Below are 14,258 nucleotides of genomic sequence, written 5' to 3'. Positions count from 1 at the left end.
TCTTGCCATAGAGGGAGTACAGAGAAGGTTCACCAGACTGATTCATGGGATGTCAGGAATTTCATATGAAGAAAGACTGGATAGACTCGGCTTGTACTCGCTAGAATTTAGAAGATTGAGGGGGGCTCTTATAAAAACGTACAACATTCTTAAGGGGTTGGACAGGCTAGATGCAGGAAGATTGTTCCCGATGTTGGGGAAGTCCAGGACAAGGGGTCACAGTTTAAGGATAAAGGGGAAATCCTTTAGGACCGAGATGAGAAAAACATTTTTCACACAGAGAGTGGTGAATCTCTGGAATTCTCTGCCACAGAAGGTAGTTGAGGCCAGTTAATTGGCTATATTTAAGAGGGAGTTTAAGATATATTTAAGATGTGGCCCGTGTGGCTAAAGGGATCAGGGGGTATGGAGAGAAGGCAGGTACGGGATACTGAGTTGGATGATCAGCCATGATCATATTGAATGGCGGTGCAGGCTCGAAGTGAAGAATGGCCTACTCCTGCACCTATTTTCTATGTTTACCCTGGGTCTCTGGCGTTATAAAGCAGCAGCTCTACCCGCTGCACCACTGGATGTGGAGACTTAGTAAAGGGTGAAGAAGAGGTTTAGCAGAATGAAGCCTGGATCTACAACTGTCCCTGGGTCTGACCCCTGGAACTCCCTCCCCAGTAGCGACCAGGATTACATCCCCGCTCCAGTCGCTGTGTTCCTCTGCTGTACTGGTGTGTGAGTCCAGGCGGGTACTACACCAGCACTCCGTGACAACCCTGGGTCTACTGCTGCATCCCCCTCCCCAGCATCGTGGCGGCTCCGTGTAGCCGGCGAAGGCCCACTCCCTGACTACACCAACCTCCTACCCGGCAAGCGGGCACCCACATTCACCCCGACGAATAAAGCTGGCAGCCCTGGGGCGGGGGCATGGGACCGGGGAGGAGGTTGGGCAAGGCAAGGCCAGGTCAGAAAATGGGCCAAACTCACAGTCCGTGCTCTGTGTTGACAGTGGAGGAGGCCGCGGGTCGAGTGGAATGGACACAGAGGCTCCCAGCGCCGGACAGAAGCCGAAAACAATCTCCAACCAAGAATCAGCCTCAATAAATGACTAAATCAATCCTCCTCATGTCTCTGCTCAATCCTCACCTCCCCATCCTGTGCACACCTGCTCACTCGAACACCCTTGCTTGGGGCACTACTCCAGTGGCACGTAGGTCGCACATGTAAATACGCACACAAGCATATCCACACATGTACACACACACACACATATGTACACACACACACACATGTACATACACACACAAATGTGCATACGGCATACATACGCACGCACGCTCCTTCACCACAGTGGGCTCTGGTGCCAAGACACAGTTCCCTGAAAGTGCCATCAAGGGTAGATACGTTGGGAAGAAGGTTTTGGTACATTGGTCTTTGTCAGCCTGGGAATGGAGTCTTCCTGTTGGGACGTTATGTTGCAGTTGTACAAGACGTTTGTGAGGCCGCACAAAGTAAGTTTTCAGCAGTGTTCACCTTGCTTCTCTGTGCACTCCCTCTGCCTGCCCCCCCCCCCCCATTCTCCCTGCCCCTCCCCCCCACTCTCCCTCTCTCTGCCCCCCCCCCCACTCTCCCTCTCTCTGTCCCTCCTCCACTCTCTATCTCTCTGCCCCCATCCCTCTCTGTCCTCCAACCAACTCTCTTTCTCCCTCTCTCTGCCCCTCCCCCCACTCTTCCTATCTCTGCCCACTCCCCATCTCTCTGCCCCGCTCTCCCTCTCTGTCCTCCGTCCTCTGTCCCACTCTCTTTCCCCAACTCTCCCTGCCCCTTCACTCTCCTTCTTTCCTCCACTCTCCTCTCTTCCCCACACCCACTCTTTCCCCCACTCACCCTCTCTCTCCCTCCACTTACCTCTCTCTGCCCACTATTCCTACACACTTCCCCCACACATCCCCGACATTCGTTCTCCTTTCTTTCTCGCTCTGGTCCATTTCTCCCTCGCCTCCATAGCTCTGTCTCTCCACCAATCAACCCTTATCCTTCCCTCTGCCCTCTCTCACACTCGCCATCCTGCCTCTCCCACCTCCCTGTCACTATGTCCATCCCCCTTCACTTCACCTGCCTCTCAATCTGGTTGTCTCACACACTCTCTTCCATTTCTCTCCCCATCCTCTCTCACCTCGATCTCTCCCTCGTCGCACCTCAATCACCTCTTGCTACCCCCTCTCTCTGCTCCATCTGCTCCCCCTATTCACTCCCGCCGCTACTCCCCTTTGCTCACTCCATCACTCTCTCTCCCTCTTGCTACCTTCTTCTCCCTTCCCTTCTCCCATTCTCTCCACTCTTTATTTTACTCTCCCCATCCCTCTCACCCGCTCCCTCTCGTTCTCTCCCTCTGTCCATTTCTTTGTCCCTCTCCCTCTTTGATCATCCCTTCCACCCCCACTCCGCTTCTAAGCACCTTTCTTTGTCCCCATCTTGGTACCCCTCTGGCTCCTCGTCATTCTCTGCAGTTCCTCTTTCGTTTTCCTGCCCTCATTCCTTCCCACTCCCTTCCTTGCTTTATTTCTCTTCTCTTTGTCCGCTTATTTTCTGTCAACCCTCCCCCTCTACCATGTCTCCCCGCCTCCCCTCCCTTCTCAATCTCCTGTTCCTGTTCCTCCCTCCTCTCCCTAATCCCCCTCGCTCCCCTACTATCTTCCCGCAAAACACAAAGTGCTGGAGGAACTCTACGAGTCAGACAGCGTCTGAGGGAATGGAGCAGTCTGTAGGAGAACCTCGTCGTGAAATATCATCCGTCCATTCCCTCCACAGATGCTGTTCCTCCAGCACGTTGTTACCTGCTCAAGATTCCATCAACCGCAGTTTCATAGAACAGATCAGCACAGGAACAGGCCCTACGGCCCACCATGCACTTGCTGAACATGATGCCAAGACTAATTCTTGCCTGTTGGGGGGGGGGGCACAATTTCTTGCTCGCGCGCGCACACACACAGACACACACACGTGCGCATGCGTGGGCCCTGTGGCCGGTAACATCAGGAGCCGACCTGGTTGGTGACCGACTCCAGCAACAGCAGCGTCGTCCGCCCCGAATCACATCGTGGGGCTTCAATCGGCCCGTTCGCGGGGCCTTTCTTCGTCCCGCGGGGGCTTCAACATCGGGAGGCTCGATGCAGCAGTTTGATTTTAAGCCGCGCCGGATGGAGTTAGAAAGCGGCTGATTACAAAACATTGGGGGGGATTGTCTCCCACCTCTCAAAGCACGGGGGGTACGTGCCCGTCCCCCCAGGATTTTCGCCCATGCTTGCCTCCCTGCACGTCATGGAGTGACACAGTGTGGAAACAGGCCCTTCAGCCCAACTTGCCCACACCAGCCAACATGTCCCAGCTACACGAGTCCCACTTATCTGCGTTTGGGCAATAAACCTCTAAACCGTAATACTGACTGCTTTCAAGACACTTCCAGTGACTACCCCGTAATGCCCCAAGTGTGAGGTTTTGGCTCAAGAGGATTCGGCTACAGGCACGGTCTGCTGGTTCCTGTGTGTGACTATCTCTCCATTTGGTTTTAGTACAGAGGATATGGCAAGTAGAGGCCCGTGTGGCTAAGGGGATCAGAGGGTATGGAGAGAAGGCAGGTACGGGATACTGAGTTGGATGATCAGCCATGATCATATTGAATGGTGGTGCAGGCTCGAAGGGCCGAATGGCCTACTCCTGCACCTAATTTCTATGTTTCTATGTTTCTAGAGTGGCGCAATGTTCCTCCTGCAGGATGTGGGAAGTCAGGGATACTGCTGGTGTCCCTGACGACTGTATCTATGGGAATTGTGTCCAGTTGCAGCTCATCACAGACCATGGTAGAGAATGGATCTGTGGCTGGTGGATCTCAGGTCCATGCGGGAACATGGGTGGACACTGGACAGCTTGAAATGAACCTGGAGAAGTCGTGATGGGGAACAACAAAATGGTGGATGGACAGAATAAGGTTTTTGTGTCTGTTTTTACAGTAAATACATCAGCAACAGGCCAGAAATTCATCAGTGTCAGCGAGCTGAAGTTAGTGTAGTTGCTGTTACTTAAGGGCCTGTCCCACCAGCATGCGACGCCATGCGGCAAGCGCGACCTAATGTGGTTGCTTGAGCCGTACGGCTTCGCGGGGCCGGTCCCACTTCGATTGCCGGAGCCGAATGGAGTTGTGCGGCGCTGATCCCGACATCCCGCGGGGCTCCGAAAAACTGACCGTGTTCAAAAATTCCGCGCGGCAACGGCCTGCCGGCCCGCAGCCGCCTCGACGCCCTACGCACCGCCTCGACGGGCGTGCGCAGCATCTCGACGCAGTACCTCACTCGCGAACTTCCCGCGGACTTCGCACGATCTTCACGTCACTCACTCGACCGCGTGGCCCCCGCTTCTGGTTTGGTTGCGCTTGCCGCATGCAAGTCGCATGCTCGTGGGACAGGCCCTTACGTCACCTGCACAAGGTAGACTACAGGTAGCTGTGGAGGTTGTGGAGGCATTAGTAGTGATCTTTCTTCGTGGGTTTTTCCGTGTGCCCCTGTTTCATCCCACGTCCCAAAGATTTACAGGTTTATTTATAGGATAATTGGCTTCTGTAAATTATACATTAAGTGTGTAGAATAGAACTATTGTATGGGGATCGCTGGTCGGCGTGGAATCGGTCGACCGAAGGACCTATCTCCACGCTGGATATCTTTAAAGTCTAAAGAAGACGGGCCAACCATGACGGGGTTAAGAGCATGGTTCGTCAGTTGAGGAGAGCTGGATCAGGCCAGAGTCTCTGATCAGATGAAACAGGTTCGTGTAATGAAATCACCGGGAGTGGATAAGGCGATACACATAAAACACAGAGCAATCCATGGCCACACCACGAACGATGTGCTCAGCCCGGACATGGACTCCCGGCCCAAAGAAGCCAGAAAGGAGCAGCAAAAACTACCTGGATCTGAGCATTTAGAAGATCAAGATCTTCATCCGTGAAGGGAGGAAACAATGAACCGCAGATGCTGATTAATGCTAAAGATAGACATAGAGTGCTGGAATATCTCAGCGAGTCAGACAACGTCTCTGGAGAAACGTGGTGGGTGACGTTACAGGTAAGGACTCATCTTCAGACCTTTCTTCGAAAATAGTCCTGACCGAAAACGTCACCCATTTTGTTTCTCCGGAGAAGATGCTTGACCCGTTGAGTTGCTCCAGCCCTTTGTGTTTATCACATCTCAAGTTTCAATGGTTCAATTGAACTTTATTGTCACCTGTACAGAGGTGCAGTGAAATTCATTTTGTATACAGATCCGTACAAGTATCACTTTACATAAGCACCCAGATTCCCATTCAGGCCACGAAGCAGAGCCGGATTATAACACGCAGGTGATAAGGTCGAGTGAGATTGGACTGTGCTGGATACTGAGGTCAGGCGGTTAGTGAAAGGCGCAGTGGACCATACAGGAGAAAGTGATCAGACCATGGACATGAGCCGCATCAGACCACAATGAAGTGGAATGAGATAACACGGGAGGGCTCAGTGCGAGCAGACACCTGCACGGGATGAAAGGATCCTGAGCGTGTCCGGGAGGGGGGTGGGACTGTTCACAGTGTACTGGAGCGGCGGGTCAGAGAGTGGTGTGGACTGAACTCAGATGATTCAAGACATGGGAACATCTCACGCAAGGGGCCAAGGAAAGAGCGTTCACGTCGCGGCCCTGTTTCAACCAATCTTTCCACCACCACGCACAAGAAGCACAAGAAGCGCAAGCCAGACACCATTGTGCAGATGCCGAGAAGTGTGTTCAGCTCTGGCTGAACAACTTCTAATCTTGTGTGTGGACTCGATAAGAAGAAGATCTCACGCAAGAGAGTGATGAGGAGACAGGGAAGTGGCATCAAACTAGAGAGGAGAATGAGATCGGACAACACGAGAGAAGTGGTACATATTCTGTAGGCGGTTGGGTCGCGGAAAGAAGCAGGAAGTGGAATTATCCGATGCAGTGAAGTCGTGGCAACAGTTGGAGGCTCGCGGTCACTAGACCCCGCTGGCAGACATAACATGCTGAAGAAACTCAGCGGGGGCAGCATCTATGGAGAGAAGGAACCGGCAACGTTTCGGGCGGATACCCTTCTTCAGACTGATGTGGGGGGGGGGGGATGGGAGGGGGGGGATGGGAGGGGGGGGGAGTTGAAGTGCTGAACAACCGGGCGATCAGGTTGGTTAAGACGGAGGGAGCGGAGGTGTTCAGCCGAGCCTGTGCTGCCTCCTCCCATTCCCAATCTGACCTTTCTGTTCTGCGCCTCCTCCATCGCCAGAGTGAGGTCCAACTCAAATTGGAGGAACAACACCTCATATTTCGCTTGGGTAGTTTACACCTCAGTGTATGAACAGTGACTTCTCTAATTTTAGATTAGGGCAAAACATTTAGGTTTCTCCCTCCTTTCCCTCCCCCTTCCCAGTTCTCCCGCAAGTTCTACTGTCTCCTTCTCCTTCCTTTCTTTTTCCCGCCCCCCCCCCCCACCACAGTAAAGAAAGGTCTCGACCAATTCCTTCTCCCCATAGATGCTGCCTCACCCGCTGAGTTTCTCCAGCATCTTTTGTCGACCTTCGATTTTTCCAGCATCTGCACTTCTTTCTTAAACACTATAACCCACGGTTAGTTTCCACGGCAAATATAAACACGGTGGACATGTGTCGTTTAGTTTAGAGATACCACGTGGAAAACAGACTCTTCTGCCTACCGAGTCCATGCCAACCAAAGCATCACAATCATAATCACAGTAATATTTTATTAGCCAAGTATGTTTAGCAACATACGAGGAATTTCATTTGCCAAGTCAGTCATACAAATAAAAAGCAACAGAACACACAAAATATATTTTAACATAAACATCCACCACAGTGACTCCTCCACAACTATATTACTAAATGTAATATCTTGACCGCTTTTGACTCGCTGTGCTTTGATTGCCGAGAAAACGCATTGCTCAGAGCCCCCCTCCGCCGGACTGGACAGGAGGATTTTACCCATGGATGATAAATCAGAGAGATATTATTGTTTTTGAAAAATTCTCCATTCTCTCTGCTGGCTGCGGGGGGAGGGACTATAAAACCCGCAAGTGTCGCACTTCACTCTGTCTCTGCCAGACGGAGGAAGCGAGAGGATCACAGCACTCTGAGCTGTGAATAACACTGAACGCCAGTCTACTTCACGGTGAGTCCCCGGGAAGTGGTTTTCAGCAAATGTGTGTTGTGGGCTTGCTAAGTGTTTATGCCCTAATTGGCTTTTAAAAGTGCTTTTAGCAAACAAATGTCTTTTGTTGGCTTGCTAAGTGTTTTTGCCCTAATTGGCTTTTTTAAGTGCTTTCAGCAAACAAATGTTTTTTGTTGGCTTGCTAAGCGTTTTTGCCCTAATTGGCTTTTTCAAGTGCTTTCAGCAAACGAATAGCCCGAAACGTCGCCTATTTCCTTCGCTCCATTGGTGCTGCTGCACCCGCTGAGTTTCCCCAGCAATTTTGTGTACCTTCGATATTCCAGCATCTGCAGTTCCCTTTTGAACGAATGTCTTTTGTTGGCTTGCTAAGTGGCTTTTTAAAGTGTTTTCAGCTAACGAATGTCTTGTGTTGGCTTGCTAAGTGTTTTTGCCCAATTGGCTTGGCTTTTAAAGGACTTGCTTGCAACAGTTTTCGGATGGATAAAGCGTGAATAAATATTTTATTAGATCAGTATTTTGCTTAATTTCAAAATTGGCGCTCGTTCTGTGATTTTCGCTTAGTTGCAAGATGGTGCCGATGTCGTCATTTACGGTCAGCTGGCGCTGAGTACGTCATTTCCAGTTCATGGCAAGAAGCAAGAGGGTGACATCAATATGGCGCCGAGTGCAGGCCCCTTTGAATAATTCAAGAGAGCTTACTGCTCTGTCTATGGTGAGTGTATTTCTTGGATGTTATTTAAAGCACGTTTTTGCTTCAGCAGGAGCCTCGACAGGAGGCTTTAAACATTCGTTTTACACACTGTATATTCACCACGTTCTGAAGTTACTTGGCATTTTAGTATTGTGCGTGTGCGTGTGCGTGTGCGTGTGTGTGTGTGTGTGTGTGTGTGTGTGTGTGTGTGTGTGTGTGTGTGTGTGTGTGTGTGTGTGTGTGTGGGTGTGTGTGTGTGTGCGTGTGTGTGTGCGTGCGTGTGTGTATGTGCGTGTGTGTGTGTGTATGATTTGTTTGTTGTTTTCTTGACGAATACTGTGATCAACGATCCTCAACAATTATGGGATGACTTCAAGAATTCAATGTCTGAAGATTACCTTGAAGGAGAACGGAGAACAATGAATGATCCTAATATTGTGATTGAAGAGAAGCATCATGATCAGGCTCTGTTGTATTATCAAGACAAGCTTGAGAATTACAACAAAACAATGGAATTCTTTAATTTGCCACAACCAAGAAATGCAAGGATGCACCTTGATGGTGACAATCCAGAATTGCTGCAGGAATTGCAAAACGATAGAAATGAACAACAGCAGTTTGTTGAGGAGAATGTGCCTCTGCTGAATGATGAGCAGAGAGCAGTGTATGGCCAGGTGTGCAACTCCTTGAACAGGAATCTCCCTTCAATGTTTTTCATTGAAGCACCAGGAGGAACAGGAAACACATTTATCACCAATTTGATCCTCTCCAAAGATAGATGTCAATGTGATGTGGCTCTTGCTGTAGCATCCTCTGGGGTAGCAGCTACATTAATGCCTGGTGGAAGAATTGCTCATTCTCGATTCAAGATACCCATCCAAGTGGCCGACGATACATTGTGCAACATCGAGAAGATCTCTAAGACGGCACATTTCATGAGGCAAGTGAAAGTCATTGTTTGGGATCAATGTCCAATGATTAGGCGAGAAAGCTTTGAAGCAGTGGACAGAACTCTTCAAGATGTCTGCAGCAACACTAAGCCTTTTGGTGGCGTTTGTGTCATTTGTTGTGGCGATTTTCGACAATTACTTGCTGTGGTGAAAAGGGGAAATGGTGCTAATGTTGAAAATGCCTGCATCAAGAAATCCCCCTTGTGGAGACTTTTCACCAAGTTTCAATTGTACACAAATATGCGATTGACAGAGGGAGATGGCGACTATTCTCAATTTTTGTTGAAAGTTGGAGAAAACAAGATTTTAAAGAATGAAGACGATGAAATTGAAATCCCACAAGACATGCTTCTATCAGCAGAAACACTGGAGGATTTTATTGATTTCATCTATCCCACATTTGACAATCCTGCCGAATTATTCTCCAACACTTGTATCTTGGTTCCTCACAACGATACCATGAGAAGCATCAATTCTACATGCATCAGACGCTTCCTTGCAATCGTTAAGGAGTCACTGATGAAACTCATGATACTCACATCCCAACAGAATTCCTCGATTCACTCGAGCTCTCTGGATTACCACCACACATATTGTAGTTGAAAAAAGGATCTCCAATCATATTAATGAGAAACTTGGAACCGCCAAAGCTATGCAATGGAACGAGGATGATTGTGGATTGTGGCTACACAATAATCTGATTGTTGCAAGAATCAACATGTGAGCCTTCAAAGATTCAATTGTTCTCATTCCTAGGATAGCACTCATTTGACTGAAGGTGAAGACATTCCCCTTCAGCAGACCCAATTCCCCATTTAATCAAGTTTTGCTATGACGATCCATAAAGCACAAGGACAAACAATGCAGAAAGTGTTGATCTACCTCAACAAACCGGTATTTCAGCATGGACAACTATATGTGGCTCTTAGCCGAGGAAAGATGAAGGGAAATGGTAAGGTTTTCCTGAAGGATGGAACATCGACCAAGAATGTTGTCATTAAAAGCATGCTTCATTGAATGATAACTTCTGAGATAAATTCTCAGATTTTCTTTCTTAAAATTTGACCGTTGACTTTCTCTATATTAACATTGTCTTTTTTTATCAACAGGAAATAGTCATCAAGAGGCAGTGAGCAGCAGAACACAACAAGAGACACAACAAGAAAGAACTTAATAATTCTCATCTTTAACATTTAACTTATTCTTATATTTTAAGTCATTCGCATTTTAAACTTTAATAAATTCTTTATGCACTTTTGATGCCTGCGTGTTCTTCATCACAATGGGAACCTAATGGTGGCTGCTCTGTGGTAGTGCCATTAAGAGTGCATGGGGGGAGGTTGTGGGGAGATGCACAGAATGTGTGGGGGGGGGAGGGGAATGGCAAGGATCAGAGTGGGGGGTGAAGAGAGGAGGGGAGACTGAGTGAACTGCCAGCGTACCAGGCGTGAGTGACTGCACTGCCAGACCACGAGCCGCGAGTAAGTGAACTGCCAACCCACCAGCCGTGAGTAAGTGAACTGCCAGCCCAATAATCCATTCAGTCCACCATCTCCCCCTTCTCTCTCACATAGTCTGTCATCTGTTTTGGGCAGAATTTCGGGCAGTTTCTCAGCTGCCAGCCTGCCAGGTCCGAGTGACTGTACTGCCAGGCCTCAGTGACTGAGCTGCCTGGCCTCAGTGACGGAGCTGCCAGCCCAAGAATCCATTCAGCCCACAAACTCCATACTAGCCCTCATGAAACCAGTACCTTTGGCCCACAATACTCATACTAGCGCAACAGAGAGGGCACCCCCCCCCCCCCTCACAACTGGCCAGAAATATTGGAATTGGTGGAGAGGTGGAATATTGCATTGGGTGACCAGCCCTCCCATGTGATACTGGGACCCAACGGGTCTAGTACTTTTATATGTTCTATAAGAACCCCCTCATCCTTCTGAACTCCAGTGAATACAAACCTAGTGTTTTCAATCTTTCCTCATATGACAGTCCCGCCATCTCAGGGATCAATCTCGTGAACCTTCGCTGCACTGCATCAATCACAAGGATGTCCTTCCTCAAATTAGGAGACTAAAACTGTACACAATACTCCAGATGTGGTCTCACCAGAGCCCAATACAACTGCAGAAGAACTCTTTACTCTACTGAAATCCTCTTGTTATGAAGGCCAACATTCCATTAGGTTTCTTCACTGCCTGCTGTACCTGTAAGCCAACTTTCAGTGACCGGTGTACAAGGACGACCAGGTCTCGCTGCACCTCACCCTTACCTAACCTAAACCCATTGAGATAATAATCTGCCCCCTTGTTTTTGCCACCAAAGTGGATAACCTCACATTTATCTATATTATACTGCATCTGCCATGCATCTGCCCACTCACTCAACCTGTTCAGGTCACCCTGCAACCTCCTAATATCCTCTTCACAGTTCACACTGCCACCCAGCTTTGTGTCATCCGCAAACTTGCTAGTGTTGCTCCTAATTCTCTCTTCCAAATCATTAATATATATTGTAATCAGTTGCGGACCCAACACCGAGCCTTGCGGCACTCCACTCGCCACTGCATGCGATTGAGATGAAGAGGAAAGTGTGGAAAGTATCTTGCCCTCTTCCCTCTCCTTCTTTAACACTCAACTCCCACTCACCCCCTCCCTCTCTACTGCGTTCTTCCCTTTCTCTCACTGTCTCTCCTTTCCCCCCTCTGCTCCTTTCCCTGTGTTCACGACGTGGTCTCCTCTACACGGAGAAACCAAACAGGCGTAGGGTTTCTACTTTGCGGAGCACCTGTGTTCACTCCATGGGGCACTCCTGAGCTTCATGTTATCTAATTCTGACTCTTGGATGTGGGAGTGACTGAACATTCTGTGACTTCCTGCACTGTTGCAATGAGGCTCAAAGCAATCTTGAGTAATGGCATCTCACCTTCCATTTGGGCTCATGGCAGTCCTCTGGGCTTGAACTAAATTCAATAATCTTGGGTACCTTGATTCCTCTGTTAGTATCAGTTGCACATTTGTGATAATTGGGTTGGCTTGTGTTTTTAAATCTCTATCGAAAAGTGGAGGGCATGTCAATGCTGACCTGCCAGACATGTCTTGTCTGAAAAGCGTCTCCACCTGAAATGTCACCCATTCCTTCCCTCCAGAGATGCAGCCTGTCCCGTTTGTCTATCTTCGGTTAAAACAGCATTTGCCGTTCCTTCCTAGACATGTCTTCTTGCTTTGCATTTTGCAACTGCTACGATATTTCGTCTATTTGTCTTTTTACCTAACCGCTCCGGAAGTGGCGGCGCTGTTAACAGCTGCGGTTCGCCTGCAGTCCGTCTGTTTTTACTTTTTTCTGTTGTTTTTTTGTCTTGTTTTGGTTAAGTTTTAGTTTGTTGGTTTGTGTGGGTGGGGGGGGTGAAACAAGTTCTCTGTCTCTTCCTTCGGGGGAATGCGACTTTTTCGTGTCGTATCCCCCTTCTCTGCCTCCGTCTGCGCTGAGGCCTAATGGTGGAGCTGGCGGCCTCCAGCCTGCGACCGACCCCGAGGCTCCAAAGGCAGAGCCAGCTAGGACTCACCAACGAGAGGCTGGCCGTCTTCGGGGCTGAGGCAGCGGTGGCCCGACTTGCTGGTGCGGCGTTCTGGCTTTCGGCGGCGGCCTGGAGCTGATGCAGCGGGGCTCGGAGCTGAGACTGCGGGACCCGGAGCTGGGGCGGCGGCCTGGAGCGGGGGCGGGGGCGGCGGCCCGGAGCTGATGCTGTGGCAGGCCATCTCGGAGCGGAGACGGCGTTCCGGCTTTCGGCGGCGGCGACATCACCACGGAGGTCCGCTGGACTGGAGGGCGGCATCTCCGGCCTGGATCGATCGTCTCAGCGCAGAGGGAGAACAAGGAGGGAAGAGACGGAGACTAAGACTTTGCCTCCATCACAGTGAGGATGTGCTTGGTTAACTCACTGTGGTGGATGATTAATTTGTGTTTATTGTATGTTTTGTTTTTATTGGTTCTGTGTATGACTGCAGGCAACATAATTTCATTCAGACCGAAAGGTCTGAATGACAATAAAGGAATCTAAATCTAAATCTAAATTCACTCCTTGACCAGATAACTTTGTGTGCAGCTTATCCGCATGGCCACCTGGTTTTACACTATCAGAGTCATCCACCCAGCTGTGCAGCTTTACAAGTTTCTTTTGTCGCCTCTCCAGTTCTGACGAAGGGTCTTTGACGAAACATGAATTCTGTTTCTCTGGCTACGGCTGCAGCCTGACCCGAGTACTCCCAGCATTTTGTTTTTCAGATTTATTCCATCTGCAGTTTTCACGCATTTATTCTAACATTTTTTCTCTATATGCCTGCCACCTTTAAGTCCATGTTAGCACGCTTCCTCCAATATCTTGGGCTCTTCATTGTTTTGCAGCAGCCTCATTTGTGGCAAATGCCTTTTGGAGATCTAAATACACACGACATTTACAGAAGATAGACACAAAAAGCTGCAGTAACTCAGCGGGTCAGACAGTATCTCTGGAGAAAACAAATTCATTTTCTCCAGAGATGCTATCTGAGCCGCTAAATTACTCCAGCTTATTGTGTCTATCTTTGGTTTAAACCAGCATTTGCAGTTCCTTCCCACTACATTTACAGGTTTCCCTGATCAACTCCCTATCACATCCTGTCAAGTTTTGTCACACGTAATTTTCATTAAACCATGTCGGCTACGTTTGATTAGATGCAGCTTACCAAATGATTAGTTATTTCCTCTTGCGAACTATGAGTGCTGGATGAATTAGAATCATAGAGTAATTCAGTGTGGAAACAGACCCTTCGGCCCAACTCGCCCACACCCACCATCATGTCCCAGCTACACTAGTCCCACCTGCCTGTGTTTGGTCCATATCCCTGCAAACCTGTCCTATCCATGTATCTGTCAATTGAACTTCTCGGCCTTTTGGCTAAGATCAAGTGTAGTATCTGTTCTTATCTTACCCGGCAGGGGAGAGATCGTGATCAAAAAGGCGGTTCTCCCAGGACGGATCCGTTGCTACTTGAGTAAAAGAGACTGGCTGTACTTATTAGAACAGTTCTGGCGGTCCTCCCGGGACAAGAGTCGTGGGTCGAAATTGAAGGTCACGTCGGTGACGAAGAGTCTTGTCAGTTTCTGACTTAGAGGTGGATCCATGCTGGTTGGATAACCAGCCTAACACCTCATCCAGTCACAATGGCAGCAGCAACTGGAGCGGGAGTACAGGGTATCCGCAATACCCTGCGAGTTAGTGTGAATGACCTCAGCAAGGGGGTTCCCTTCTCACGGGACCTGTTCGTGAAGAAAGTCTAGGAGGTCTGCAAATTCGAGGCCAAGGACATCTACTGCCTCCCGGAATTCCCAGGTAATGGATACTTTGATGTTACCTTCAAGTATCCG

General features: G+C 49.2%; 1 protein-coding gene and 1 pseudogene across 1 annotated transcript in view; both read left to right on the top strand.

The window, feature by feature from the left end:
• The window catches only part of LOC116967005 (alpha-2-macroglobulin-like protein 1), a 107,722-nt gene extending 106,609 nt beyond the window's left edge, over positions 1-1,113 (top strand). The window contains 1 exon segment of the mRNA XM_033013426.1: positions 1,001-1,113. Coding sequence (XP_032869317.1) covers positions 1,001-1,103 — 103 coding nt within the window. The 3' untranslated portion in view covers positions 1,104-1,113.
• A 12,655-nt stretch (positions 1,114-13,768) lies between these two features.
• Positions 13,769-13,876, top strand: LOC116967187 (annotated as a pseudogene).
• Positions 13,877-14,258: the final 382 nt, after the last annotated feature.

Source organism: Amblyraja radiata, chromosome 38, assembly GCF_010909765.2.
Source record: "Amblyraja radiata isolate CabotCenter1 chromosome 38, sAmbRad1.1.pri, whole genome shotgun sequence".
NCBI lineage: Eukaryota > Metazoa > Chordata > Chondrichthyes > Rajiformes > Rajidae > Amblyraja > Amblyraja radiata.
The sequence above is the reverse complement of the archived record's forward strand: the minus strand, read 5'-3'. Positions and strand labels throughout refer to the sequence as shown.